At 43.5% G+C, this 26,238-nt stretch overlaps 1 protein-coding gene across 1 annotated transcript; it reads right to left on the reverse strand.

The window, feature by feature from the left end:
* Window positions 1–392: 392 nt before the first annotated feature.
* Window positions 393–24,872, reverse strand: dnajc6 (DnaJ (Hsp40) homolog, subfamily C, member 6). The gene is made up of 18 exons (XM_053430460.1): window positions 24,585–24,872; window positions 19,164–19,299; window positions 13,793–13,842; window positions 12,796–12,944; window positions 11,170–11,292; window positions 9,771–9,904; window positions 8,338–8,532; window positions 8,089–8,206; window positions 7,861–7,940; window positions 7,531–7,724; window positions 6,209–6,577; window positions 5,566–5,709; window positions 4,900–5,001; window positions 4,625–4,762; window positions 4,208–4,543; window positions 3,447–3,595; window positions 2,895–3,071; window positions 393–1,581 (listed from the first exon to the last, which is right to left on the reverse strand). The coding sequence occupies exons 1-18, from the start codon at window positions 24,814–24,816 to the stop codon at window positions 1,480–1,482; spliced, it is 2,928 nt and encodes a 975-aa protein (XP_053286435.1). The 5' UTR covers window positions 24,817–24,872; the 3' UTR covers window positions 393–1,479.
* Window positions 24,873–26,238: the final 1,366 nt, after the last annotated feature.

Genomic DNA, 26,238 nt, shown 5'->3' on the forward strand with positions numbered 1-26,238 from the left:
AGACAGGATGACACCATCACACAGAGAATTAAGTTCTACAGAAAGACGCTGATAATTGTGCTCTTACCGACGGCTGATATGAAAATGATATCTGCATTATTAAGTGCCAGTGCTGTGACAGAAATGTCTCTCATATCTAAACGAAAATAAATAAAAGAATATCTCATAGTCAGTCCGGCAACACAATTTACACATGATCCAATGAGAGAGTTTAACGACAGGTATTTTGTGTTGAGTTTGTGGCAGAAAGTGTTGTAGTGTTTTTTACACACATTTTACATCTCTGTAAAATTGGGCGGGGGGGGGGGGGGGAGAGATATTGCGGACATTAAAATACTATAAACACAAAACCTGTTATGTAGTCGATCGGTTACAAGTGTGATTCGACTTAACGGCCCCAAAATCCTGAACTCTTCCTCGGACCGACAACAACAACGAGAACAGAATGAGTTAATAAATAAATAACACTGGCTTCCCCTTCGTCAGTTTGTGCTTCCACCGAGCTCCCTTTGCAGAAATGCGTTACCGTACAAGCGAGTATATGCACGAGGCCTCGAGGTGCTTCACGTGTGGAACTCTACATGTGCTCATCCTAAAACATACAACACCCACTTCCCTGCAGATACAGAAACACGCGAGGCTCGATGACATCAGACACCGCCGTGACGAGCGGCTCACACTGAGATGTCTGCAGCTTTCTGTCTTACTGTTAAGAAAAAGCACGTTTTATTTTACTTAGTGTCATGAATTTTTTAATTATCATGTTGCTTTAATTCCTTCTCACGCCCGTAATGCTTCATATATTAATGATTATTTGTTATTTCCTTCCTCCAAACACATTATTTCGGATGGAAAACACATTTGGCTTCATGTCTGTCTCATTTGTGGGATCATTCAGTTTCATGAGAGACTTGATTTGATTCAACAGAACTGATCATGGTTCCAACTGTCACACAAACGGGAAAAAAAGGGGGTTAATGCCTGTTGTTGGTTGCAGTTGCCCTGGTCTGTGAAATGCATGTTCAGTTCAGTCCCTTGATGAGTTTTTCTCATATCTAGCGTGTCCTTCATCTTTGTTTTCATCGCCGTCTCCTCAGAATCGGACATTGCCGTGTTGTTCAAGCCGTCCCGGTGACTCTGCTCTGATTGGTGGTTTGGTTCTGGGCTAAGGACACTGGACACTGAGGAAGGACACTGCTGCACCACATACAAACAGTAGGTAGGTACATAAGAGCTACAGGGCGAGCGGGGGGTTTGGGGGGGTCATTTGTCCAGATGATGGTCCGAGCACTGGTGGCTCTGTTATCTCTGCAGATCCACTTGTCTCCTCTGCAGGTTTGTGTGGTAAGAACAGAAGTACGGGTCAAAGCACGGGTATAAAGGCAGATGTTGCAGGGTGTGGCTGTCGTATGTGGACTTCTTTTTTTTAAGGATGAGATGAATCCTCCTCCTTCTCGGTCGTTTCCCTCCTCTGTTCACTCAGTAGAGAGGTTTTTGTCCTTGGCTGTCAAATTCTGACCAGGCGTCATTTAGTTCCATGAAAATCATCTTGGCGTATTGTTCGTACGGTTGTCCCGTTGCCTGTGAGGGAAGAAGAGGAGAAACGTCACAATTCAAATATGTTGCCCTTATTGAAATGAGGGATACCAGCCATCTGTTCGGCTTCAGGCACAACACCTGGATGTACAACAGAGAGACGCTGAGAGAACAGATTGGATCATGTGCAGAAATATGAAAGCTGAAACACATGGTTCAGTGACAGTCTGTTGAGATTCTCCTCTCAGACAAGTTCACAGCAACACACAAACCAGCAGGACTTAGTGTTAGATTCTGCATCACAGGTTATTGTTTTCAGCATGTCAACAACACTATGGGCTCTTCTCCCCAAACACTCTCTTGAGATCAGTGTTTTCTTCTTCCTCTTGAGATATTTGTATTCTTATGTTTTTTTCATTTTTCCCCGAGTTGTCACCAGGGGGCAGTATGGAGAAACTCTCCTCACATCCAGTCCCTCCACTGAGGGTCAGAAGAGTTCAGTGCATGTCTCAAAGCAGCTTTAGTGAGATGTAGTTTAAGGCCCTGAAAACAAAAGGTCTGCTTTCTGTTTCTGACTGTAAGAAACCTTTCATTTCTATTCTTGTTTTACGGAATCTGTTCATACTTTCTCTTTTATGTACTTACCCTTAAAAATTATTAAATTTGGCTGCAGGGTTTTGTAAACGTGATGGTGTGACAAGATTTTAAAGAGGGCTGAAACAAGCTGGGACGGTTCTAGTCACCTTCTGCTACCTACTTCTGTCTGGTTCTGTCTGGTTCTGTCTGGTGGAACAATAAAGATTGAAGCTTTTTCTCATTGGTCTCTGTGGAACCTGTCCTCCTTTCACAAGCCATTGGTTTGTTTTGGGAAAAAATTGCACCAATCAGGATTCAGCGAGAGCCGAGTCAACAATCTGCTGACAGTTGTAAGGATGTTACTTATGATGGCAGTTTGGCCACCTGGAGGCAGCAAAAACAACCTGTGAATGTGACTTATTATCCCCTTATTATTCCATAGTGTGTATAAATAGATGGACAACATGCTGGCTTGCAAAATGTGAGTTATCTTTAGGCAGGTTATTGTATTGAGATATTTTTGTTCTGTTTTCATTCATAAACATATTTCTCAGGATGATGGAATGACTCAGATGAAGATGTATCAGAGACAAGCTGAGCAATAAATGGTCTTTTCAAATCATTGACCCATGATGTGTGTTGTGTGTTGTGTGCTTTGTGCTTTGTTGAGCTTTTGTTGAGCTTCATGTCTACAAATAGTGATTCAAACTGCTTTAAGTAAAGTTTCCAGCTGATGAGCTTTGAGATATTTGGATTGTACGTTGTGTTCATATCTCTCTCACCTTGTCTGGGTGGACAACCAGCACTGCCTTGCGGTAGACCTTCTTCACCTGCTCCGGGGTGACCAGGTCGGCCATGCCTATGGGCTTCCAGCGCGTCTCCCCCTCCCACAGCACGGTGTGCATGGTGGACAGAAGGGCCCGGATGTTGCGCTCCTTCCCCTCGATCCAGTCCAGAATCTGGGTCACAGACAGGAGAGGGCGAGAAGGGGGAAGCCATTAGCTGCCAATGACCGGAATTGGGGCAATTATTAGAAGAAACGCTTTCATGTCAGTTTGGCTCCGGTGAAATGGTTTTCCAGGAGTAATTAGAGGAAGACCTACTTCGGCCGCCTAGTTAATTCTGGATTGAACAGACGGGCCTCAGCAGCCAAAAGGTTTTTGAGAACAATATCCTACTTTCTGTGATTTGTTTCTATAGTAACTCACTGGATAAAAATACAACAAACTCAAATTCTACCCAGATCTACTGATGCTAGAGTCATGTGACCAAATAAGGACAAACAAACTAATCATTATTGAGTCTGTTTGCATATGACACTCTGAGGCCCCTGCCTTTATTTTCTCCGGGTCCATCTCTTTGGCCATTTCCTCCTTCCTCATCTCTGCAATGGTCCTGGGCCCTTTCTTCTCTTTGGCCCCTGCGAAGCCTTGACCGGACAGGAGGTCGTCAAAGTTGGCGTTTAAGACCTTGGGCTTGGAACCTGGAAGAGGAAATAAAGAAATAAAACAGAAAGAGAGAAAACATGGTTTAGTTACTCAGCCACTCATCATCCCTCGTAGATACAATCTAATGTGATCAAATTTACTTTAAGATCTTTAAGATGTAATAAAATAAAATATATTTAACAAATACAGTTACACAAGTATCACAATCCATTCGCTGCTTTCTCTAAATACATAATTGTAATATAAAAAAATTCAGTTATTCTTCTTTAAATAATTTTCTTAAAACATCCAAATGCAATAACCTGGATAATGGATAGCTCGACATTTTTTAGTTTTTTTATCTGAATCAAAATAATAAGTAATGGATTCATATGAAATGTGTTTTTTTAATCTTGTCACATTTTTGTGTTCTAGGACAAACTGCACAACATTTTAAATCTGATATGAATCCAGCATGAGCACTGAAATATGTCTATTAGAATTCATTCATCGTGCTGTAGACGAAACACCATAGATTTGTTTTGCATGAACACTCAAATTCAGCAACAACAAAATCCATCAATTCAAGAATTACTGCAATTTATGTCAAATATTGTTCTATTACAAAGATTTAACAAACTGCAGGCAGCAGTGAAACGTGTCCTCACCCATGGCCGCCTGTGCTTTAACCGCTGCACTGGGTGAGCCTCCTCCCATCGGAGAGAAGCTGACGTTGTAGTTGGGTCGGTTCTGAGGCGACGTGTGAGCCATGGGGGTGTGGCTGGGGCTGGGCTTTGGCTGCGGGGGGGGCACCTGTCCTTGAGCGGGCCACCCTCCGCCCCCTGCTGCACCCGGCTGCCAAGAGGGGAAGCCGGCTCCTGCTTGAGCCTGCCACCCTCCCGCGTGCTGGGGAGACGGAGGAGGCCGTGATGGGGAGCCCATGGGAGGGAAAGAGGGGGCCGTTCCAGTTGGGGTGGTGGGTTTGCTGGAGAAGCCAGAACCTCCTGATGATAAAGAACATGTAGATTAGAGCAGAGAGACGACGGCAAAAGACACAGAGACACAGGAACAGTCCAGCGACTGACCTCCGAGGCTTCCCCCGAGGTTGCCTATGTCAGCGAACGGGTCCAGGGTGCTGGGCTTTGTCTGGTGGGTGGGGGTGTTGTTCAGGGAGCCTGTGGGGCTGGTGGTAGCTGAGCAGTTGCCCACACTGAAGCCTCCTCCTGCTTGAACACACAGAGGGGAATGATGCATGGAACAAAACCACAATTCGATCCACCAGGTTCCCCAGATTAAACGATTGAACAGTCAGTGCTGCAGTTGTGTTTGTGTATCTCTGTGCGTCTGTGTGTTGGAGCACCTGTGGTTGTGGTGGCCGGTCGGTTCCAGTCCCATCCTCCCTTGGCGTTTTGCTGCTGGATGTTGACGGTTGGGTTGGCGGGCGGAACGGGGGAACTCCGACCTAATCAAGAACACACAGGTTTGTCACACAAATACACACACAATGAATGAGTGACGTACACCCACAAAGATTTCAGTTGTTAGGGAGCCTGTCTAAATGGATCGAGGTGTTGGTTCTTGAAACCGTGATACACCTCACTCACTAGGAAAGGGTGTTGTATATATAAAGAGAAGTCTAATTCTAAAGAAGCAGAGTTGTCCTGTCCTAGTTGAAGATTAAACATTTGCTTTAAGTTAATAAATAAAAGATAAATGATGGGGACTGACTCCAGCCGGTATCAGGTCAGTGGAGTTTCGATACAGTAACAACCACAGGTGCTGCAAATGCACATTATACATCATGCAAACTCATAATCAAACATGCAGCGGAAATTAAAAAGAGGCCATCTCTTGTTGAGTAAGCAACATGAAGAGCAAAGCTTAAAAACTGAAAAAAATCAAGAAACAAATCAAATGGACAAACACAGTTAGGTTTGGATGCCATTAATCCCAGTGCACGTCTTACCCAGGTTTGAAGCAGACTCTCTTTTTGTCTTTACTACAGAGCAGCAGAAACATGCCTTACCCAGGCCCGTGGGCTGCAGGGTGGGAGACGGAGAGCGAGCAGCATGCAGGAAGGGGTCCGGCTGCCCCACGTTACCTGGTCCGAGGAACGAGCCCATCACGTCCTGAGGCTTCGGCATCGGACCTGCCCCAAAGGGATCGAATGCTGAGGGGGAAGCAAAATCACAAACGTTCTCATTCTGGAAAATAAGATGATGGCAGATTATCTAAAAAGTTCTTCTTTTGCATCGCAGGGACCTCTGAACTTGTAATATATCTTTACATAAACTTCAAAACAAACAATACCTCACATTTGTTATATTTTTTCATCCACATCCACATATTTTTTCATCCACAAATACGTTCAAAACTTATTCATTTACTCTTTAAATTATATATCTTTTTGATATTTATACCTTAATATTAACTGACAGTTCGACCGAATAATATTAAAATCCATTTTATCATCTGAAGAAAACCATGAGAAGAGGAACGAAGCACCAGAAAAAAGATTATTTGGTCAAACTACTTCTAAGAGTGAACTTTATTGCTAAATTAACAAAATTCATCTTTAAAAATACATCGAAACTCTAATTATGTATCTGACAAGCTAAGTTTATTTTACAAAATCACATTGTGTGTTTAGATCTAATGTAGCCCGTCACCTGGTGCAGGAGAGTGACATGGCGAGGCGGTGTTGGGGAGGACTTTGTGCGGAGTGGACTGGGCAGATGAGGCCCCGCTGCTTGGCTGAGGCGGGGCCCCGAACAAGTCCCCTAGAAGGTCGGTGGCCGCGGCAGACGGGGGCTGAGACGAAGGGCAGGCCGGCCGGTTCATCTCGTCCCCGTCCAGGCCGAGGAGATCCACCTCTTCACTTGCAGGAGCTGCGGACATGTGGGCCGGGGGGTCAGGTCTCTGGGGGGGCCCGCTGGCGTTGCTGCGCTGGCTGGAGAGAGACAGCATCTCATCGTCGGAGGGCTCACTCTCCTCGCCATGGCCCCGACCCTCTGGACCCCCGGGGGGCCGGCTCGGCTCTGCAGGACGAGGAGACAGAAAGAGACGGAGACGTGAGGAGGAGGCGTAGACTGCAGAGTGAAAGACGTGTCAGAGCAGACACAGGGGAAGGTATGGTCGAGGGGGGGGGGGGGGGGAAAGAGGGAAGTAGAATATAAAAGGCATCACTGCTACAAGCACCATCTACTCTCCTCACACTGAGAGCTGCACACATTGCTGTCTGCCAGTGGGGCCGGAGCTGCTTTTAGCTAATTGGAGGAGAAATTGTCAACAACAACACAAATAGTCTTCATTTACAGGAATCTATAAAATAAACATAAAGCTATCAGCGGAAAAAAAAGGGAAGAAAACGGCTAACAGAACTAATTCAGAGCAATATTTCACTTTGGTAGAGCAGATGTTTTGTCTTCCTTTATGTCAGCAAGTCGTTTTTTCCCAGTTCTGCGCATCCACAAATATTTATCAAAAACATTTATTTGATATGTGGAGGAATACATGTGTCTGCTGTTGTAGGACACGTGTTCAGGGATTTCATTCATCTACTGCTGTAATTTATTCAGTTCCCAGGAGTCGTCGTGCCAGAGTAACATTTTCTACCAAAATGACATATCACTGCATCACAACTGTGGGCTTGGTTTCAATTCAGTCGGTGCAGATCACGAATGGAATCAGCCAAGGAGAGAATTATCAATATTTCAATTAAATGCCTAAATAATGCAATAGAATTAAAACCAAGCCCCTGCTGGTTAATTAATGTCTTGAACAGTTTCTCTAACAGATCTGTGGCCTCCTCTACTTTCTTACCCTCCAGATCCAAGCCCTCCATCTCATCTTATAGGAACAAAAATGAGAGTCACATTAGTTTGTCTATGTCTATGTATATATCTATATATATATAGATATATACACGTGTACAAATCTTCCAACCTCAACCATGACTATTCTACAGATTAAACATGCGTCTTCACAGTACCAGCGATAGCCAGCGCGTCCTGGTGTTCCTGGTGGCAGGAGAAGAGCACGTTGGGGTTCAGGTCTTTACAGGGGAACTGCTCCCACGGGGGCGTCAGGTCCTTTTGCTTGTCCACCCCCTCAACCTCCACATCCAGGATCACATGGAACAGCTGGGGATACTTCTCTGGAGAGTCACATGCATCCAGGTCGGGCCTGAGAAGAGAGATAAGGACCATGAAAAGGGACTGCAACATGTAAATATGTAATACATGTAAATAATAGTTAAAAGGAGATGTTTGCTTTTTCTGCAGTGTTAGTACTAGGGATTAAACAGAAGAAATGTCCTTACTTGTTAAACTGTAACACGGTGGTTCCAGGAGCGATGAAGCCAGTGTGGAACTGGATCTGAGAGATTTGGGTGTTGGACGTCTGATAAGAGAAGGACAAGTTTAGTGAGAGCTCAGTGAGGAAGACGGAGGGTCTCAAGCCCTGCAGGACTCGCGAGATTATTTTCTGAGGATCACCAGATGTGGAGAAAAATGATGTGGGAAACTGGGATTCGGGACTAAAGGCGTACCTTGGCCTGCAGACGTCCTCCAATGGTCGACCTCATGTGGTAGATGGAAACCACGACGTCTCCTTGCACACTTACGCCCAGAGGGAACACCACCTTCCCTTCTTGGACCCTGTGCTCTCTGCGACGGAGCACGGGACGCAGAGAGTGGGAGGAAGAGAAATGGAGGATTGTGGGTAAGCGAGGGGAGAAAAATCATATTATGCTTATTATATACGATCTAGTGCTTTACGCTGAGCATCTGGTCCCTACCTCATCCTCTCATACTCCTGTGAGGTGGTGAAGATCTTGGTCTCTCCGATGAGGACGTCACAGAAGGGCCGACAGCCGCTGCGCTGCTTGTTGAAGACGGGCACCGGACTCATGGTGAGGCCCTTGATCACCAGCGGCTTGGAGTGGGGCAGACTGGGCTTCTCCGACACCATGCTGCACACATAACCTATGTACCTGCATGTGGACAGGGACAGGGAAAAAATCTGCTTCGTCATCATCGTCCTTCACAAACTGGCCAATGTTATATATATTTATAAAAACAACCAATACAGAGCAGCTATGAAAGAGTTAAAACGTCCCGAGTGCAGCCAAACAGATTCAAGGGACTTTGAGCTCCGTCCAGAATCGAATTATTTGCTGCGATTTCCATAAACTCTCTGTGAACTTCCACTGAGACTCTGACTCACGCTAAGAGTCCTTCATTAGCATTTAAATAGTAGAGCCACTGGCTGAGAGGGTAAACAAATGTCCGACCTCCAGGGTGTCTCGGCCTCGCGGGCTGAGGCTCACGCTCACAATGAGGAAACTGATGACTGTCGGCTACACTGTTTGACTACTACGTGTATTTTGATTTGCTGCCCGTGGTCTCAAATTCGGCTTCTTTGCCATAATCTAAAATGTTCATCCTCCTCTGAATGGGTTGTCATCATTCTCTCTGGTTGAACATCTTGTGTTTGAACCTTTTTGGATTTGTTTTGATTCTTGGACTCTGTATGTCCTTGTGGTTGGACTCTTGTTTTGTAGATTTGGATTTTCTTCTTTGTTTGCACTTTGAGTTCTTCATTTCCTGCTTCAGTCCCTCACTTTACTTCCTGTCTGATTTCCCGGCTCCTGCTATCGTCTGCTCCTGCTCCTCATGTATTCAGTCCCTGTGCTCTGAGTCCTCTGTGTCTAGAGTTTGAGTTATTTTGCCTTCAGAGTCTGCTCGGCTTGTTTTGTGTTTTTATTTAATTCACCTTCAACAAGCCTTTGTTTCGGTTCCTGCATTTTGTCCTAAATGCAAAAACGCTTAGAAAAACAATTATGTGAACCAGTGGAATACACTGAGGACTGAATGTGTTTCTAATTAAATCCAATCAATGTTTTTCTCTTCGACACTGAAAAGTATTCAAATTTCAGTTAAGAGCAATATACCTGAAAATTACAAAAATTAAAATTAAATTAAAGGAATTCAAATATCTGGTTTCATAAAACTAGAAGACGCAGACAAAGATGTCAACCGGACAGATGCAAGATGCAAGAGCGTTCGGTTGTTGTGAACACGTCTGACTCTGACAATCTCTTACTGCCCTCATGTGAAAGGCAAACTCTCCCTCTTTTCTTTCTTTCTTTCTTTCTTTCTTTCTTTCTTTCCTTCTTTCTTTCTTTAACTTGCCCTCTTTTCCCTCTTGCTCGTGTCGGAGGATTCGAACCTGCGGTGCGAAGGCCAGAGGCCCGATCCCGGCCTCTTGGCGCTGAGCAGCTGCATGGCAGGAACCGGGTTGTTGAAGAGGTGGCAGAAGCAGAACATGGCACAGACCAGGACGCCCGACAGAGCCCGACCATCCTGGAGAAACACATCAGAATGGATAAAACTCGTGAATATAAATAAACTGGTCTCTTCTGGCTTAAATGTTAATCTGTTGATTTGACATCCTGGTGTCGCATCAAGAGTGAACATGTTTTGGATGAATCCTCCGAACAGTGACTCACACTCACACTGTGGATGAACTGTGAAAATACTGATTACTGAAAGCATTCACTGTTTAAAGTCACTCGAGGTCATTTCAGGTTGCAGGGAGACAAAAACATTCTTGTGAAAGTTTTTTCCTTTTTTTTTCAGAAAGGAACTGTCTGTGGAGGATTACGCAAGATGGAGGCGTTTGCCAAGCAACAGCCAAACCACAGCCGCTTGGCCACAGCCTCCAGCGAACAGAGCTGTCACTGAATTACAACAAACTGGTCTCACTGGTGGATTCAGGGGGAAACATTTCTGGAGCAAAGTATTTAGGGGGTGAGTTTAGCTGGGCTCGGTTTTCCTGACAATGTCGATGTTGTAGTGTGTCGGACAAGATGGAGTAAAAGTGTTTTATAAAAATAAAAGTTTTGTTTTTCTTTCCTAAACTGATCTCTGCCATGCAAAACTTTTTGGGGGCAGGGAATGGACAATACATAACCTTGACCACTAGGGGTCTTTCAATCAAAACAATAACAAAAGACCTAGTTTGACATTATGAAGCAGCAATGGATCATGGGAGTTGTGGTCTTCTCCACCATTGCCAATAGCAGAGACGGGCAAAGTAAAGGACACAATTAAAGGCGACCAGAATGAAACGTCATATGTTACCTTGAATAAAATTGGTGATTTCTCTGGGTTTGAACATCGTTGGAAATATTTGGGATAATTTGAGAACACAAGTCCACAAATGATATAACAGATGTTCTAGATGTTTTACCAAAGCTCTAAAATTACTAAGCTTTTGTCAGAAATTTTTTTGCATGTGGCCTTGTTAGAGGATTTCCAACCAGTAGTAGCAGTCTGGCAAAAACCTTGCTGGTTTTTTTTGGGCTTTTATTGGATGAAAAACATGATGATGATTTGATTAAATTACTAATAGGCATTCCACACTCATTTTAAACTGCCACAGTACAGTTGTTATGTTCTGTTTGTCCTAAAATTGTCTCTTAAACAGTCAAATTGACAATTAAACCTTGGATGGTGACAAAGTGAGTCACTGAAATGTGTGTTGGAAGGGACACTGGGGGACTTGGGAGGACATTTCAGTTTGTCCGGTGGAGGCATATGAAACTGACCGGAGGGCGTTTTCTTACCGAGCAGGTGATGACACACACATTCTTGGGATTCTGCTTGAGCCAGTTGTGCATGTTCTTACACACAGCAAACAGGTTGTGGAGGCTGGGAGCCTGGCGAGACGGCCAATTACACTCTGAGACCTGGAGAGGAGATGGTGCGGGGGGGGAAGAGAGGGAGGGAGGGGAGGAAAGGCAAAGACAAGTCAGAGAGCAAATGAGATGGAAATAAAAATAGAGCAAAGAGGAAGGAGGGAGGAGAAACACGCGGAAGCAGAAGAAGAGTTCGGAGGAGAGGAGGGAGGAGGTGCAGGTTATACCAACAGCCCTGCAGCAGTGGAACAACACAACACACAAGTTGTCACGATGAGTCATCCACTGGAGATAAAGTGAGTTCCAACGGGCAGACAGGGGCCAACTCAGCCATGTTCACTCCACAGCTTGACACCTCAGTGTCTGAACGGTGGCAATCTTCACATCTACACACACGCGCCTGCTCACAGATCTAAATCCAGCTGTGCATGAGTGCTGGAGGAGATGATACTGGGGTCACATGCTGCGGATCCTTATGCACATGTCACACAATCATAGAGACAGAATGAAACAGAGTGAATGGAGCATCAGAATCAACCTGCCTTCTCTCGGTCTGTGTTGATGCTCCAGAGCTACTTCAGGATTATTCCTTGTCATCAGTGAGTTGTTGTGTGTAAAGATTTTAAAAAACAGGCTTTGGTGCAAAGTAATGTTGCATAACCGTTCATCCTACCTGGTTGATCTGCAATGAAGATTTCCGATGTGTTTAAGTTCTGTAGACGTGTCAGGCTTGTAAATACATTTGAAGGATTTATTGAACTGCTTTATTTTTGTATTCTTTGCATGTCGGCTATTTCAGAACTATTTCAGACCGAAGCTTACAACTTTCCAAAATAAAATTCTCTGTAATTCTCTGAAGACTAACTGGCACAAAGGCTAATTGGCTGTTGTTGCCATGATTTAGATAATTAGAATTAGTATGTAGAACTTTTCCGAGTGGTTTTTATTATTCAATTTTCGCGTTTATTATTGTGAATAACCTGATAACTTCACTGACCAACTGGTGTCTTCCATCACTTGTAGATTAACGATTAGAATAAATCTAGCAACAACAACAAAAAAACGAGTATATATGAATATTGACTCAGAGCTTCAGTAAACCAGAAAACCCAAACATCCCTCCAGCTCACACTTCACTCACATTAAATATTCAATGGCAGGAGATTGTTGAGGGTTGACTTTGCTCTAAGGCTTCAAATAAAATATCTTATATGGTGACGGACAGAGAGAAGCTGCCGAGAACTTTCGGACACAGACCTATAAATATAGAATTTTCTGATTTTCTTCTGGGTTTTGCAGATGTAGCAGCGTAAAAGTTAATCTTGTAATTTTATGATGACATGAGTACATTTTAGTTTATTCGTAAAATGTCTTTGTAACTCCTCCTCCTATGGGAGCACTCTGGATTCTTTTACAGTTTATGAGCACATGTAGCAAAAATAGCCAGTGAGTTCCACATCGCACTCTGGTGTTTAAATAATCCAACAGCCACTCGCCACTAAGCACTGACTAATAAAGCTGTAATGACTTCATCTGATCCAGTGTCACACTCACCCTGTTGGAGAACTTGGCGCCGCGGTAGTTGCGCTGTGATAGGTTGAACACAGTGTAGTGGTCGGCGTGGCGGCTGTCGAGGAAGGAGCGGATGTCCTCCACGTGGTTCTGATACCCGATCTGCACCGACTCCGCTGGATATGTCATTACTGCAAATAAAAAGACATTATATCTCAGAAGCTGGATGAGGGACTTTAACAATGCTGACTACAGATCAGCTAATAGGTGAATTTAAAACTGAAATATGTGGCGGCGCACAGTGTGGGTCAACAGTGGGGCATGATGGGACACACGCCCTCGGGGGACAAATGTACAGCTGACTTCGTCCTCTAAAGGACAAACTGCTGCTCCTCACTCTGTGCAATGCTGTTAGTGATTTGATGATGCGAGAAGAACAGCGGGAAAGAGTGAGGAGCAGACATCTGTGTTTGTGTTTGTGTGAGTGCATGTCAGCACCGCCTGAAGCTGTTTTCAGACATGACTGGGAAATGGTTAGGGTTAGGAACTGGGTCTGGACTTTTTCTGGAGCTCGTCTTTCACATATGAAGAACACGGCAAGATCACAAGAAAATGGACGTATAGTATCTACTTTGACAATCTTGTGTTTTTGCACATCCACACCGGCATCGGCCTTTATCAAGAAAAACTCTTGATTTCCGTTTCTTCTTCTTCTTCTTTCCCTGCTGTTTTCTAACGTGGGCTCACTACTCGGACATTTTAGTTCTCACATAACGCCACTCTGGAAGATTTCTGGAAAAAAGTCCAGAACTTCAGTGCCTGTCTGAAGCAGCTTTAGATTTATCTGATAGCAGGAGATAGAAATCACTTTTTAAAATGTCTCATCTACGTGTTTCTATAAAATTTGTTGTCTCAGTGTCCTTGGATGTTGTAAACCATTATAATCTTATGAAATATTATTTAATTCTTGTCACATTTATTAGAATGAAAATTCACACACATCTCACACACCAGCATTAGCATCAAACACATGTGTTACCTATGATGCGTGACGTGATGTAGGCAATGTCCAGCTCCCCTTTAGTGTACCTGGGGGGGGGGGAAACAAAGCATTTAAAGATGAATTTCACCAACTTGTTTAATGCAGTTAGACTATAGCAGATAAATAATATCACATGTATAAAGAAAAACAACAACAAATTTCCCCAAGAGTACGATTGTATTAACCATTATTTTTGTGCATTCTATTTTCATAATACTCTATTTTTCAGACGGTTTAAATAAGATTAATAAATGAAAGTCCAGCCTCCAGAGAGTTGAACCATCTCTCCACCTCAGTGCATCAGGAATGCACAATCTGCGTTTCCTCAACAGGCTTCAGAGCAGAAGCCTCCACATGTGTGTCTGTGGGCATGTCAGGTTCTTTCAGGCTCGCCGAGCTGCAGCAGGATCAAAAGAGCGGCCATATGTGAATCCTTCGCTTGAGCGGCGTCGCCTTTCATTACCAGACGCATGCTCCTCCATATGGACTGTTTTCTGGGAGCGGCGGCTGCAGTGCACGCGTGCTCACAAGTCGCCCACTGAAGGATATGGAAAACAGTGTTTATAAAGCACTGCAGGGCAGCTGCAGGCTGGGGAGGGAGTGAGGAGTGGGATTTATTTCCATGAGCTGCAGATTCTCAAGCAGACATTTGATTTGAAGAGTTGGTGTCTCCACCAAGGACGTTCTGTTTTCAACCCCTGTGCGATTGTTTGATTTTCAGCAAGATTACACAAAAACTACAAAACTGATTTCCACAGAACTTGGAGGGAAGATGGGACACAAAAGAAGAAATACGATTTGGCGCAGACTCCAGGAAATTACTTTTCACCTTCTTCAACATTTCAAGATACAGAATTTCTGTATATATTTATGTGTGAAATTTGGTGCAACTTGACTGCGAGGTTTGCTTTCTCTCTCTCTCTCTCTAAAAAGTGTTTCCACCCAATAGCAGCAAATGGCTCGGCTACCCACTGGGCTGCAGCTTATCATGCAATCTACATTAGTCGGCTAATGTGCATCAAATTGAGTTGACTCGTTACCAACTGTGAAAATGCTCCGAGCGGCGCTGATCTCAGCCAGTAATCTCTGTGTGGTTAAGGAGCGCTGGCGTTGCCCCTGATACACTGCAGGCTAATCCTTGAGCTGGTTGTGTAATGCAGAGCCACACTATTAGCCTGCTGTCGCGTGAGAGCAGGTTAAGAGCGTCTCAGGCTCCGGGTTCACATCTAAAATAAGACCGGAATTCATGTAAATGTAATAGTAGCTATTGTACTTCTTACATTTCTAGGAACTTTATTTGTCATAATGCAGAAAGTAGCCTTGAAAAAGCATAAACTGCCAAACTGAGATAAATCCATCAGTGTGAAAGGAGGTGACTTCATTCACCCGTCATAACTCCTCCCTCCTGCTCCCTCCATAATGAAGTAGTTGGACCACAGATCAGGTTTCTATTCTAATCCAATTCTAAATGCATTTCAGAAATACTCAAATCTGGGTGGTTTACTAAAGCTTCCTTGATATAACACAGCTAACATGTTACTTGTTGGATCCCAATATCATTTCAAAGCATATTTAATAAACATTTTGAGATATTTGAAAGTATATGTCTGGAGATATCGGACGTGCTTTGTGTATTTCAGTGATTTACCTGCCGCCTCCTGAAATAGATACTGAGCTATTAGAGGAGAGAAGCAGGTCAGGTGTCAGGTTTACATGCTCACGGCCAATAGCCTCGCAGTATACAAATAAGCAGCCTCCCTGACCTCTGGAGGATTGAGCTGCAGCCAATTAAAATGAGCTGCAAGGTACCGAGGTATAAGGGGAAAGACACAAGGAGAGAAAATCTGCCTCTGGGGAAGTTTTCCACCTTTATTTATATTTGTGTAAATCAGTCGACAAATGCTGTTTACGCTCAAATGAGAATTTAAAAATAAAAAATTACAATCTTATATTAAAACGTAAAATACATTGGCTGCTTTTAAAACCATCAATATTCAGAAGTAAGATCATTTCAGCCATTTTAATCAAGCCAGAAATATGTGCAAAATGCAATTGTGTTTTCCTTCCTAATACATAGAGATCTATGTCGTATGTCAGATCGAAGGTTGAAATGTTTGTCACGAGCAATTTATTTCAGCTAAACATTCTGTTGTTGTTGTTGTTGTATTAAATCGGTTTATTTAGTAATTTTTTTTCTTATTGCTTGAGGAGTTCAAACAAGCTATAGGCATCATAATCGCTCCCTTAAACTGATCATCTGAATTCAACTGTTTATTTACTGTCGCCTGTTGTAATTGTGTGTATGTGAACCAGTGGACGTGAAGGGATGTTTGTGTTTACTTTTGTATGTTAAGTTTAATTGTAAATGTACTAATTCCTCATTACAACATCTTTAATAACTACTGTACGGTTGAGCTCATCTTTTTTTTCGTATATGTAGTCTCAATTATTTCCTGCTGCATAACTGTGCACACACACATGCACACACACACGCACACACACACACACAATCGTACACTATGCAGTTATCCACAAGCTCCAGCACCACGCTGCTTGATGCTTATGTTTTCATACTGCAAAGTAAACATCAGGGGCACAAAACGCAATTTAGGCCAGATTACATCAGATGAGAGGTGCTCTAACTGACACTCCACACACCAAACACTCAAACCAACACACACAAACCAACACACACAAACTCACACAGTGTAAGTGGGTTAGATCCCGATAGATATTAAATTCGGGCTCTTCACATACCCTGCATGCTTCTCTCCACAATCTTTTCTTTTTACCTTTTCTCTTTAGGCCAAAGCAGTCGATTTGTGACTTGTTTAATCTGGATCGTAATAATCCACTTCCAGAGGAAAAAGGACTGAGACAGACAGAGATGAACGTGTGTCTGACGGGATGGGGGGGATCGGGGGGGGGGGGGGGGGGGGGGGTGGTGCCAGGATGCCTTTCACCACATCAGCCATCCAGACTCCACCGCTCACAGACAGGCGAACACACTGGTGAGACCTGTTTCCTGACTGGTTTCCCTCTCAGTCAGGTAAACAAACAAATAAACAAACAGGCTGCGTTCAATAATTCAGCAACGGCCCTCGAATATAGATGAGACTGAAGCGGAGGGGAACCAATCAAACTGCGCCTGGTTAACACCTCGCAGGGCTTTGACCATAAGTCAGGCACGTTCGTGTGAATTTCATATGAAGACATCAAACACTTTTGTCCGATACACAGGTATGAAACTGCCTCTTTAAATAAGAAATGACCAAAACACAACCTGAAGCTGCTGGAAAAACCTCCAAACTGCCACTCTAGAGAATCACTGAACACTGAATCAGAACTGATGAGGCTGCAAACACACAACAGTGTTTTCATTTTTGATATATCAGAAGTCATCTCTGTCCATAGCAACATGCCTGAAAACCAATATCAAACCAAAAGTACATCAGTCCTCCCACATGAGACCACATTTAAGATAAACATGACAAATCGCTGAGGTGTAAACTAAAAGCAGGGACGTCATAATCAAGTCCTATGAACGCCAGACGCCTTCCACCCCTTTTTATTATGTCTCTCAAATTAAGTTTCATGACCAGATTCGACACGGACGAACCACTGACGCTCATGACACACGATTATAATTCTACATCTATATTATCGTGCTAGGGAACTGCTCTATAGATCACACGTACTAGATAGTGAGTGGTAGAGCTCCGTTCACAAGAAGCTGATTTATAAACAAACGTACAACCTCGTGTTCTGGAAAACTGTTCCGCCTGTCGTCATTAAATAAAGCGAGGGGATGTTGTTTGTACAACAACACACCGGAGGAGAGTTACTGATGACACCTGAAGTGCACTAACATGTGGTACATTATTGTAGGACCGCTTTACTACCTTCCTTTTCTGAGGTTTCCTGCCAGTCGGTACAGTAGCCTGCCTCCCACGGAGTGGAGTCCCACCACCCCATTATCCCAACCACCCACTCCAACATGTACATACTTCGTCCACACAAACACACACGAGGCCCGGATGAAATGAATCCCTCTGTATCAGCAGTGCACTGGCCATTTGGCACGATGAACCGCCATGAATAATTCAGCAAGGAGAGGTGCGATGGACAGAGAGGAGACGAGACGAGAGTAGACGAGAGGAGAGGAGAGGAGACAAGGAGGAGAGGAGAGGGGAGAGGTGGAAGAAAGCACGAGGGAACAACAGAGGAGTGGGAGTTGGTCTAGCAGCAGATGAGAGGAGACACGAGAGAGGAATAATCGCCATCAAATTTGCTTAGTCAATAGTGAGAGGAGCTGTCTTGTGGGTGTGTGTGTGTGTGTGTGTGTGTGTGTGTTCCTGACAGCACAGAGGCCCCTTTGTGCTGCCCTGTGCAGATGCCTGTGCACAAACACACTAGGCCGACCGAGCTGTGCCAGACTCTGCTGCCTCCTTCTAAATCTGTCACTGACTGACTTTAGATTCAACAACAGAAACAACAGTGTAACCACATCACTTCACCATTTATCAGACGAATGTATAATAAATATACATTCATGCAATTAGATGACATCAAAACGACGATAATAACATTTTATTACGATGATTTTTTATTATAATTTATAATAAATCACTTTTATTCTTACTACAGAAATCTGGAGTGTGCGATTACAACTATCAAAGCATTTCAGGTGCAAAGAATGCAGGTTGAATATACAACATAATTAGAAATAGGAGGCTTCGTGCATGTCTTCAATTTATTTAATCTATTATATCATCCATGTTTTTAAATGTGCTTGATTTTGCAAGTAGATTAATGTGTTTTTCAATAGTAGTTAGATTATGATGGCCGTCAGTGTGTTTGATTCGTAGATGTGGCTCAGAACTACAGTCTCATTGTGGGAGTCTGGTCTTCAACTTAAAGGAACGTCATAATTTCTTCTTCATCCCCGCCATGCTCATCCTGTCCCAGAGCTGTGGGAACTGGACATTTGTAGATCTTTTGGACCTTTACATATTTTCAAACTTGTGCAAGCAAATTACCAGTGAGATGTTTCAAGCTACACAGAAGCCTGCCCCAGGCCACAAGCTGTGTGAGCTCGTACATGCACTGCCCCGGCCTAGGGGAAGTACTCATGGGCCACAGCTTGTGCGGCAAAAGAAAAGGGGACCAGAGTTTGTCTAGAGTTTGTCTTGACACCCCTGAAACATCCGAAACAAGTTGCGGAAATATTGAACTTCTTATTCTGTTGTATAAAGAAAAATACCATTCAAACCGATGATGTCATGGCATTTGATGAGCATGGTCAACTTTGAGTCAAACAGTAAGAGCACCTTGCTACGGTGCAGGTGGGAATATAAGATTCACTTACGTGGCAACCTGATGCATGACCTTGGTGGAGGTGTCCTTCAGCGTGTCCTTCAGGTTGTCCTTGAAGTTGCTGAAGAACTTCCCCGCTCCTCCCTTCACCATGTCCAGCAGTCCGCCGCTGGAATTGGCGTCCATATCTGCGGAACGACATCAGCCAATCAGAAATCAGATGACACATTTCAACTGTGCTAGAAAATACTTGCACGAGCTCAAAAGAGATAAGACACACAATTAAACGCATACCATAGAGTCTGACTCTCGGTCACAGGAGACCAGCCACCGACACACCAATAATCAATAACTTTGTGAGTCAACTCTCTGAATCGATTGTTCTAATAGAGGGGACCTAGAGGGTATGGTCCCAAAAAGTTTCATCCTTCCTTGGGAACAGCCTCTGACTCGAGTTTTAATTTGTTTCAAATTGAGTCATTCTGACGTCCAGGGTCTGTGTCAATGTGCATATGTTTAACAAGTAGTCGAAGATTTGATGCAAAATGGGAAACAGTAAAGAAATAAGGAGAGAGTAGTTCATGTGTTGCATTAAAGCCAAAGCTGGATTTATGATTTTATATTAAAACTTGATTTATAGCTGAGAGACAGGTGAAGGTGATAAGGTCCAGCTAGAGGAAGATCACTGTGCCTCTTCGTCATCTTCTGTCACGCTGCAGTCACTATCAACACTCTCTGCTGGTAACCCCTGAATGCACGACTACTATTACACTTAATGGAAGAAATTGAGGAGAACAAGTTGAAATGGAGCTTCTCCAAATCGCAAACAATCCCATAAAATTATTTCTCTTTGCGACTCTGCAAGAACTTTGTACGACTCCAGGTCGAGTCCATATATTGGATTTCCATCTTTATCTGGCCAATGCTCGCAGAGGTGAAGTTGAGCACATCAGGGAGAGATGAAACAGTATCATTAGTGGTGGTTGGCTGCAGATTGTGTGATGTTATTGCCACGAAGAGGAACAGCTAATAGACAATAAGAAGCTTTTTTTGCTTTATGCCAGTGAGGCACAATGTTTGATTCTGAGCAGACCTGAAACAGCCAATCTTAGATTCATTGTTATTTTTAAATTAGCTTTCTCTTTCCTCGTCCAGTTCATCTTCCAGTTCCTCTTCCAGTTCACCAATCAGAGCAGACTGGGTTTTATTGGGAGGGGGGGGATCTTAAAGAGACAGGACTAAAAACCAAGTGTTTCAGACAGAGGCTGAAAAGAGGAGGTTCAGCAATGGACAGTTTGACAACAATGAAATAATGAAATGAAATATAAGGTTCTCAGAGACTGTGGGGACTGGAAGGATCTCGACTGAATAAGGGTTATTTCCATAAAAAATCTAGCGGAACCTGCATCATATTGTTAAACATATTAATTCTCCTTACTCCTATTCTCTTTAGAAGTGACAGTTCACTCATAATCCTTGTTTTTCCAACCTAAGAAACATCTCAGAGATGTGTAATTTCAATTCCTCTAGATAAACATGCGTGGTTCAGTGGAGGGACACGTTAAAAATTGAATTTAGAGCAGAAGACTTTCATGATTAAACACGTATTTACAAAGCCATTACACACAGTGTCTCAGAGGAAGTGTGTCTAGACAGTAACTCTGTTGAGATGAAGTTTTCTGTGTTTTCCTCTCCATCATCAAAAGCCTAACTTTCCTACTCCTTATGCCTCTTCTCCTCCAATCCTCCTCCGCCATGTGCTATTTGAGAGTCTCGCTAATTTCCAAATTTAGACTTTTCATCTCTGACTGCAGAAGCTTGACATTCGTGACAGGGATTTATTTTTTCGACTTGAGGGATAAAGTCCCTGCTCGTTGAACTCATGCTGCACATATCCACAGAGGTAAGGGGTGTTTAGCTGCAACATGCAACTTCACCTCTAGATGTCACTAAATTCTACACACTGAACCTTTAAAATTGTCTCTTGTGAGTCTTCGAGCTTAGTAGTTTAAGGTAGACGTTAGAGTTCTTATTCATTAACGGGTATTGTGCACTTTTGGTTTATCTATTCAGATCTGAAAGGGCTTCACAAGCCTAAGGTCATTCATTCTTTCTGAAATGAATGACATACAATGTTAACAATAACACCACAAAAGGACCAGTAAAATAATTAAAGCATCCTGCATCACTGACATCTGACCTGAAGAGTATAGGACAATTTTTTCTGTGAGTGTGGCTCAGACCTCAATTAGAATCCGTCCTATTCCAGGAAGTGAACTAACCGAGATTGACCCAAACTCAACAGGTGTCCTGTACTGTGTGACTGAGCCTGAACAAAGTCTGATGTTTTCCACTGATTACAAGCAGGACCTGAACCCAAACATAGTGTCAAGTCAGGATGTGTCCCACTGGGCTCAGTTGGATATCCACACTCTTGTGATCTGACCAGTCTCTCTCTCTCTGGCTCTCCACATAAGTGACACACAGGGCCACTGTCATATAAGTATTAGTCATACTTTATTTAAAGAAACAGTGCGGGAAATATTGGGTGGTAGTTTCACAAGATGCAGATAGGAGAGTGTTTGCAAGAAATCCAGTGAGCATATTCCCCAAACATCAAACTGTCTCTTCAACACAGTGAGCATGATCCTCTTGCCTAACGCTGCAATTTCACCAGTAAGGTTCCGTCTATTTTTAACTTCATTACTATGCAGATTTCTCTGTCAGGGAGCATGACAGGATGTTTTAAAAAAAAAGCCTACATCCTCTACTGCCTTGAAATCAGGAGCTTATGTGAGCTCGGCCTGGATCCGCCAATCATGTTCGATACCTGCACAGGTAGAGCGGCAGCGGTGATGATGACAGAAAATAAATATTTCAAAGTTATCAGAAAAGAGAGAGAGAGAGAATGAGAAAGAGCTGCTCTCCTAGAGCAGGACCAGGACCACCGCCTCCACTTTAACAGAGTCAACCATAGACTGTATGACAACATCACACACTGTGATCAAGATGGATGATTTGACAGCTTCCGAAAAGTGAAGCTATATCGTCTTGATTGCCCCCCGGTGGCTGGTTGCAGTATTGGTCATAAAGCCTGTCTCCTCCTAGTTGTTATCAAACAGAATATTTTTAATTGTGCCTATTAGTTTAAGTTAATTCGATGCCATAAAAATTGGGATGAAACGTCACGATTGGCTGAAATCCCCACGGCGCCAAAAGTGCAAGATGGCAAACAGAGGGAGAGACAGACAGAGGGAGGCTTAGGAAAGAGAAGACAATTCTAGTTATGTGCAGAGATGTTGGCTTCTTCCTACAGACCCAAATAATTCTCCCTAAATATCCATCCATACAGCGTGGATGTAAAATATCAAAACTTACAGTATACCTGCATTTAACATGGATTTGAATAAGTCTAATATTTAAATCCCATGCATCAATATATCAGCTGTCCTTGAGACAAGTGGCGTCCTGAACCTGCAGTGTCCGAACCAGCTCATGAATATCTGATGACAGCTCTGTTATTCAGGTCATAAATTTGTGTTGTTGTTGAACTTTGGCAACGAATAAAATATTTAAAACATGTAACACTGGAGTCAGGTCAGGTCAGGGCCTGTATATCAAATGCAAGCCCTCATCAATGTTTGTTTTACAGCAGACAATTCAAGATGCCCAAATAACTTACAAAACATCAGAGGAGATCTGAGAAATGTTGCATATAAAACTTTTGACATCTCAGAGTCATCTCGCCTACACAGTGTTGAGGAGTTTCAACACTGATGTTAGCGTCCACTGGTCTTTATAGTGTTCGACCCAATCCCTGTTTGGTCAGATATAACAGTAAAAATGTTAAATATCTGACTTCTACCGCACTAACATACGTCTTTAAGCAAACTACAGGTCCTGTATTCAACATAATCAATGTCCGTAAACTTCTCGAACATGAGTTTACTTAATTCTTATTGTCCAAAGATCAACTGCGTCCATCTGATTTTTTATCTTTCTTGTAATGTTTCCTTTTCTCTATCTTCCTCATGTAAATATGTTTCTACCCCTCTTTATCATCCTTTGTTCGTCTCCATGTTTTTATCTCCGTGTGAATCTTCCTGCTCCCTTCCCTGGTTGACGGGCCTCTGTGTCAGTAACCAGATGGATGTGGGATTGTGCAGCCTGGTGAGTCGGCTACTGTGACAAAACAACCCTGCAAATATACAGAGCCCATCGAGGGGAGGCTCTGATACAGGCTGTGATACAGAGCTCTGTCAGGTAATGAAGAGGCCGGCCTCTCACAGAAACTGAGAGCGGTACATTAGCAGCACTCGGCAAAGCACTGGCTCTCGGCTTTGCCAGAGAGATCAATAGTTTCTTTGAATGCGTCTCCCTCCTTCTAGAGTGCCAACCTTCACCCTCTCAAACCGGGGGTTTTGTGAATGGGACAGATGGATGTCCCATACGGACGGGGAGAAACAGGCACACACGCATACATCACAAGGCAGCAACCTAGAGACATCTGACACTGGACCCCGCCCCCTTCTCCACCGCCATCCCCAAACCCCATCCCTCCTTCCCTTCAGCTGACCCTCCCACCCTCCTCCTCCTCCTCCTTTTGTTTCACACAAACGTCGGTCCCCTGGAGGCCGGCTGACTCCAAAGAGCACTGCAGCGAGGTGAACACAGGGCACAAGCCTCACCTGCAGTTGTTATGACTGGATCCAACAGAGCATGTTAAGGATTTGTCACTAGATTTAGGATATATATAGCTGAAGATTGAGTTTTTTATTAGACTATTAATCCATCATTCACGGCAGGTTAGACTTAACCTTGCGCTAATATAATTGTGGATATTATTTCATGTTTCAAACGTATATCAGAAAGTTAGTAGGGCCTTTCATGTGGTTTATAGATTTAATAAAGCTTTTAAAATGTGTAAAACATATTGAACAATTTGTGTAAACATTTCCATACTATGGACAAAAGAGTATCGCTGCATACACTACTATATGTATGAATATTATCTGAAATATATGTATGACCAGTCAAAATATAATAAATTAATATCAAAGATCTTTGAGCACTTAATGCGTCTGAAAAACACAGTCGTATATAGATTAGGTACAATATATGGTGTGAATAGAAAATCATACCTTTATTGTACATTGTATAATGTTTGCTTTGCGTCTCCAACACTTTATAACATAACTAATAAACCATTTGCAGGATTAACTCTGTCATGTGCACTACATTTTTGTTTCCCTCATATTTAAACAGCAATTTTGCCCATAGCCAATCACATGGGACATATCTTAACATGTAAGTGGCCAATAGTAGTTGGATTTTGGGTGGGTTCACGGCTGGGAGCTCCACAGGGGATAGCATGGTTGCACACTTGCATTAACGTCAGCCCTCTGCAGAAACACAACCCCAGTGTAGAGTCTCCTCACAGACCAGCAGCAGCTTCTCAATCACAGACTCTTACCTGAGCTGTCCATGGTGCTGCAGTCCTCCTCTCTCAGCGGGCCCGCCTTCGGTCCAAGTGTGGCCGCTATGGAGCCTCCGGGTACGCCGCTGCCGCCTCCTCCTCCTTCTCCTCCTCCTCCTCCTCCTGCGCCGCTGCCGACACTGAAGCTCTCCCCGGCGCTATCGACCAACTGCAAAGATTCATAGCCATCGTAACTGGTCTTTTTCTTGTAGGCCCCCAGCAAGCTCATTACCGACCGACACAGATGAGGAGTTAAAAGACAAAAGGAGGCACCCGGAGGACGCGCCGAGGCTGCACCACCACCACCACCACCACCTCCTCCACCACAGAGCTGCTGCTGCTACAACTGCTGCTGCCGCCCAGTGCACCACATGTCCCGGGAGGAGAGGAGAGGACGACCGGTCTCCTCTGGTGAGATGGGGAGAAATATCCTGGGTGGTCTCTCTTTCTCTCTTTCTCTCTCTCTCTCTCTGTGTCTCTCTCTCCCTCCCTCCCTCCCTCCCTTTCTCTCCCTCTGTGTGTGTGTGAGTCTAGCGCCTCCACTCTTTCCTCAGCACCGCATATTACTGCTGCTGCTGCTGCTGCTGCCTCTGTCCCCGACTGAGTAAAAGGGAAATCCACCTCAAACACACAGTCCTCTAATGTTACTGCTGCATCTATTATTCACACTCAGTAGCTGGGAAAATATGCTGTGGGTGTTTCAAAGGCTAAATCTTCGACTAAATTCTATCAAAATCAGTAAAAAAAAAAAAAAAAGTTAAAATAAAGCCATTAAAGGGACAGTTCACCCAAAATGTTAACTCATTCAATATCTACTTACCACTATGCCGATGGAGCCCACAAATACTTTTAGAGCGTCAGGGATAAACAGTGTTAAATCCAATTCCAATACAATTGAAGTAAACGACAGAAAATGCCTCCATGTTGCTCCTGTGGCTTCATTTACACCGTGTTTTTAGCCTTAATGAAGGTAAACATGCCTCAAATAAAGTGTTGCAGACACAATAGAATCTGTGTAATGATATTACTTTAAGGAAATATGTCTGTCTTCAGTTCTGAAGCTAAGATTTTCACATGTGATGTTGTCGAATTTGCTCATATCTAAAAATTAGCAGGAGCCCATCTTTTGTGAGAAATATGCCAAATGTTCCAAGGTGTATTTAATTAGCTGTTTACTTTTAATATTGTCTAAATTCAATATGTCATTAGAGGAATTTATCAAGCTATGATAATTATTCTCTTTGCCATTCGACCTGCGGGTCAATCTATTATTATCATTATTGAAGTCGACCAACATATACTGATGTATAATACTTAATGTAAGACAGATGTGTTATTATATGACAGATGGTGTCTGCAACATGAGGCCCAGATGAAGCACAGATGATAGAGTGTGTTCAGAACTGCAAAACCTTCAGCACCATCTATTTTAAATAAAACTAAACCTGCACTAAAAATGAGTGAGGACCCCGACAGCCTTGTATCAATTGTACAACTCTCTACTATCGCACCCTTGGATGTTCACAGCCTCTTTGTATTCAATCAAAAATCCAAAACACTTGAAATGTCCGCTCAACGTTTGCCGTTTGTAGTTTTTTGTGCTGTGACCCTCGGACTAAGCCGGACAAAACCCACTGACCACTGATGGCAT

This window comes from Pleuronectes platessa, chromosome 9, assembly GCF_947347685.1.
Source record: "Pleuronectes platessa chromosome 9, fPlePla1.1, whole genome shotgun sequence".
Lineage (NCBI taxonomy): Eukaryota > Metazoa > Chordata > Actinopteri > Pleuronectiformes > Pleuronectidae > Pleuronectes > Pleuronectes platessa.

Bases quoted from the DNA above. Each gene is read 5' to 3' on its own strand.
- dnajc6 (XM_053430460.1), bottom strand. From the start codon at position 24,816: ATGAGCTTGCTGGGGGCCTACAAGAAAAAGACCAGTTACGATGGCTAT. The intron at 19,300-24,584 runs GTAAGAGTCTGT...GTCGTTCCGCAG, and splicing joins CAGCACCATGGACAGCTCAG to ATATGGACGCCAATTCCAGC. The intron at 3,596-4,207 runs GTGAGGACACGT...TTCCTCTTCCAG, and splicing joins TAAAGCACAGGCGGCCATGG to GTTCCAAGCCCAAGGTCTTA.